Raw genomic sequence first — 4851 nt, forward strand, 5'->3', positions numbered from 1 at the left:
TTGAATTCGGACTATAAATTAGTCGAATCAAAACTTATATGACACTTAAGTTCTGCAGAATAATATAGACACTATAATCGTAAAGAGAATATAATTTGAATTATACATTTCATTGCCTATTTAATAAAAAACAAATGGCTTTTTTTTAATAAATTATTTATAAAAAAATAATTTAATTAAATTTTATGCAATCTATTATTTTTAAATGATTTTTTTAAATTAACAAGAATTGAATTCATCTATTCTAAATATGAAATTAACTAAAAGAAATTTATTGAATTAAATTATTATAAAATTCTAATTCCCAAAGGGGAATATGCTTTTTATAAAAGAGAAATAATTAAGCACTGAGAATCACATCAGTTGAAGAACTTGGTAACATAAGAAGAGCTAAATATCCCAATTTCCATTCACTTAATTCATGCAATTGGCTTATTCTCTCGTCTTCTGGATAAAAGGGTTTTCACAAGATCATCTAATGCTTTTACAGAGGACCCAATCTCTTCCCTTTCCTCTGTTGCTGATGCTCTCATTAGCTTTCTAATCTCCATGGCCTTGTTCCTCATATCATTACCTTTCCCGTTTGGTTCAATTACCAAGTCTACCACCTTCTTCACTTCCTTCCAGGTTATATTGCTTTGCAGTCCTCTTGTCAGCTCCACACTAACACCCATCTCTTCCGCCAGCATTTTCGAATTATATGCTTGTTCTGCTGCCAGAGGCCATCCTATAATAGGCACACCTTGACTTAAACTTTCCAGTACTGAATTCCAACCACAGTGGCTGAGAAATGCTCCAGTGGACTTGTGTGACAGAATCTCCAATTGGGGTGCCCAATTGCGAACCAGCAACCCTTGTTTTCTGTTGTTGATTAGCTCTTCGAATCCTTCTGGTAGCCATTCTGCTTTAAATTCAGCTTTTCTGTCAAAACCAACCGGTGGCCTTATGACCCAAATGAAAGGCTTTGAACTTTCTTCCAACCCAATTGCCAATTCCATCATCTGGGAGGGACTAATGCTGTTTTGTGAACCAAAAGAAATGTAAAGAACTGAACCTGGGCTATGTAAATCTAGCCATTCCAGGCAGCTCTTTGTAGAAATCCCAGGTTGCTTCCCAGCACGCTGAATACTTATGCTTGAACCTGAACATGAAATGGATGAACCATTGAGCACAGCAGGTGGAAGAAGAGGTCCAATAGTCCAAACACTAAGCTTAATGTATTTCCTCAACCACTCCAATGCTAGAGGCTCAATTTCCTCTGCTGTGTTACATAAAAATCCGAAGGACTGCAAAGAAAGTGAAATCTGTGGTTGCATAAACTTGGACCATAAATCAGTACCATCTGCGTTTCTCAAAAATTGATGCAACTGAGTTATATGAAAACGGCAGGTATCAGGAAATCCCGGCAGATGAAACTTATCGGAACCAGCTTGCCGGTGAGGAAGATTCAACCACAAAGAAATATAAGCTAAGGAGCCATAGGCGCCGCCGGTAGAGAAGCTCAGATTAACAGTACCTACACTTTTGGCAACTTCATTTGCCCATCCAAAGAAAATATCTGATATTACACAGAGAGGAGGCTTCCCTTCTGTAGTTACAATATCAGATAGAAGACAATGAACTGGGTTCTTAAGACTTGTAGATGCTGTGAAAAATTTCCCAATAAGGTCTAAAGGCAAGTTTTCAGAGTTTTCAGTGTTGGCGGGTAGGCCATAGTCGGCGACGGAGAAAGGAAGCTCGACGAGACAGATGTTGGGTTCAGGTGGGGATGAGGAAGAGTTCATGGTGGAACGAAGGTATTGAATGTTGAAAGGGGTATTGGCGATGGTGACGGTGAAGCCAGTTCTGCGGCGGATTTGCCTTGCTAGAGCAAGAAAAGGTATGAGATGTCCATGAGCCATGAATGGTAACATCACTATGTGCTCATTCTGAGATCCCATTTGAAGAAACTTTTCTTGTGTTTAATTTGGCTCAAAGATTTTGTATTGATCGCCAATGAATAGAAGTAAGAACAAGAAGAAGAATTAATTGCCTCTCACCTAATCTATCATGGTATGAATATGATTTATACATTTAAAACTCATTATATATCTAATATTTTAAATTAATAATGGGTTGAATTTAAATAAAAAAAATTATAAATTCATTTATTTTATATGTTACTTATTGTGCAGTAAAGGCTAATTTCTAATATTGGAAGCAGCGGTAGGCAAATCTCAAAATCTTTATAATAAAATACATATTTTAGAGTATTAAATTATTGTTTTAGTTATTTTTATTATACACGACAAAATATATTATTTATAAAGTTTTTCGTTTTCTTTTAACAAAGTTTAGGTTTGCCCTAATTGATATTTTAATGTTTGGTTAAAATGGTTTCCAATATTAAAAGATTGAAATAAATAGTTTAAAATTAGATATAATTGTCAATTAATGAAAACATTTGGTATTTTCTGTATAACTAATTTTTTATATATATATTTTTATGTCTTAAATATATATATATATATATATATATATAAAACAAAATTAACCTTCTAACTTTGATTTCAAAAGTCTCAAAAATACTCACTCGACACAAATAATTTCTCCAGGAAAATAATTTAATTTTTTTAATTCAAAAAAATTCATTTAAAAAAAAATCAGGTCAAAAAGTAATCTAATTTTATGAGAATTGATTTTTTTTAATATGATTTATTTCAAAAAAATTTATTTGAAATTTAAAATTAAAATATTACTATTTTGAAAATAATTTTAATAGAATTTTTTTTACTCAAGGGTGTACTTATACACAGATAATTCAAGAATAGAATACACCCTTTAATAAAAATATAATAATTTTATTAAAATATATTAATTCATATAAATTATATACACACACTACCCATAATCGATATAAAATCTTGAAAGATAATTTTAATAGAATTCAATTAAAAATGATTGATAATGAAATTTAACGTCTATTTTTATTGTGGTTTATATTCTTTTGCTTTCGTTGAATTAAAGGTGACAGGTAGCTGTAGGTGGGCAGCATTTTGTTCCATGCACCAATCTCTGGCCTGGAGGAACTGCGGATACATGTGAAAGAATACGACGTGGAGAATAGGCATTCACTTGTTTCTCTTTAAAGCTTAAAAGGAAGACGTCATTGTACTGAGGTTTGGTTGTTGGATCATTCTATTTATAGCGTGGGGTTCGGCTTCTGCATGCTCCCATCTCTAGTTAAATAAGTTGCAATTTTTTTTTTTTTACCGAAACTTATATTATTAGATATCTCACTATTTAAAAAAATAAAAATTACAGTATCATTAAATTAAAATTTAATTAATTTATAAGTTGCTATTTGGCAAAAACTAACTAATACTTGAGTTATCTATAAAATACAAGTCTCGAGTTTAAAAATTTTAGTGTTTTTAAATAAAAATATTATTTTAGATATTATTAAAAAAATAACTTATAAAATATTATTTTTATTATTTTAATATTATTATAATTAAAATTTATTAAATTTAATTTTAAATTAATTTTTAATATTTTCTAATTAATATATTTTAAAAAATAATTTTTTCAACATAATCAACAGTTAATGTAAGCAATAACTTCATAAAATGGAGAGTACATAAAATAAATCCTTATTAAAAAAAAGACAAATAACAATAAAAATAAAACTAACTACATATAAGAATTATAAAAAAATTAAAAAAACCAAAAAAAAGAATAAAAACAAAAAGAAAAATAGGTGGATGGTACACTCACTGGTGATCACTCAGTAAATTAAAAAGGAGAAAAAGATGAGAGATTGAGGAAAAAAGATAAAAAAAAAAAAGAAGGAAAAATAAAAAAAAGGTGAGGATCCTATGTATAATATTTCCTTTTGGCATTTATCTTATTGATTATATATTTAATGGATCATAAGATGAACACTTGAGAATGGTATTTTGTTGTTGTCTTTTAATGGAATGGCATATTACGTCTTGAAGCGGTGAGAAAGCAAAGTCTGTATTGTACGTTACAAAGCCAATTCCGTTTTATATTTTAGGTGTGCGGCTACTTTCTTCTGTCCTCTTGCAGCAAGTCACTTGATTGTCTGACTTATACAGGAAGATGAAAATTAAAAGCGTGTAATAGAAGCTAAATTTATATAAAAATTAATTTTATAATTATTAGGTTATATATTTATATTAAATTTTATATAAAATTAATTAAAATTTATTTAATGGTAATATAAATTTAATTGTAAATATTTGATTTAATAATGGTTAAATTATTATTTTTTATATAACTCAATGAGTTGTACTAAGAGTAATACAGGTAAAATATTTATGAAAATTAATATATTTGAATTCTAATTTAATTAATATTTTTAAAATTTAAATATATTATTAATTTAATTAAAATTTATTTTTAATTACTGAAACTTATCTCAAATTTAATTATTATTATTATCTGAAAAAAAGTTAAATAAAATCTCACTAAGAGTAAAAGAAAAAAAACTCCAATAATAAGAAAAAAAAATTATGAAGCTTGTTATTCTTAATTTCTTATAATGAGGTCAAATACGTCAGCGGCACAAAATTGAAAAGCGGGAAAGTATTACACCATACCAAAAAGTAAATTTAATTAATTTTAACAAATGCTTTTTCACGGCCAATGGGGTTAATTTATTTTATTATTATTATTATTATTATTATTATTATTATTATTATTATTATTATTTGCTGGATTTCTTGCTACTTTTAGACTATCGAAATTATCAATACAAAATTCTATGGATATATCAACGAATTTTATCAATAGATTTAAAATTTATTAGTAATATGTAATAAAAAAAAACATGTTTCAGTTACCAAA

General features: G+C 28.1%; 1 protein-coding gene across 1 annotated transcript; it reads right to left on the reverse strand.

The window, feature by feature from the left end:
* Positions 1 to 376: 376 nt before the first annotated feature.
* LOC131180768 (UDP-glycosyltransferase 92A1-like) lies at positions 377 to 2063 on the reverse strand. Its single transcript, XM_058148432.1, has one exon. The coding sequence runs from the start codon at positions 1938 to 1940 to the stop codon at positions 420 to 422; it is 1521 nt and encodes a 506-aa protein (XP_058004415.1). The 5' UTR covers positions 1941 to 2063; the 3' UTR covers positions 377 to 419.
* Between the last annotated feature and the right edge of the window lie 2788 nt (positions 2064 to 4851).

The sequence above is a fragment of the Hevea brasiliensis genome, chromosome 6, assembly GCF_030052815.1.
Source record: "Hevea brasiliensis isolate MT/VB/25A 57/8 chromosome 6, ASM3005281v1, whole genome shotgun sequence".
Classification (NCBI taxonomy): domain Eukaryota; kingdom Viridiplantae; phylum Streptophyta; class Magnoliopsida; order Malpighiales; family Euphorbiaceae; genus Hevea; species Hevea brasiliensis.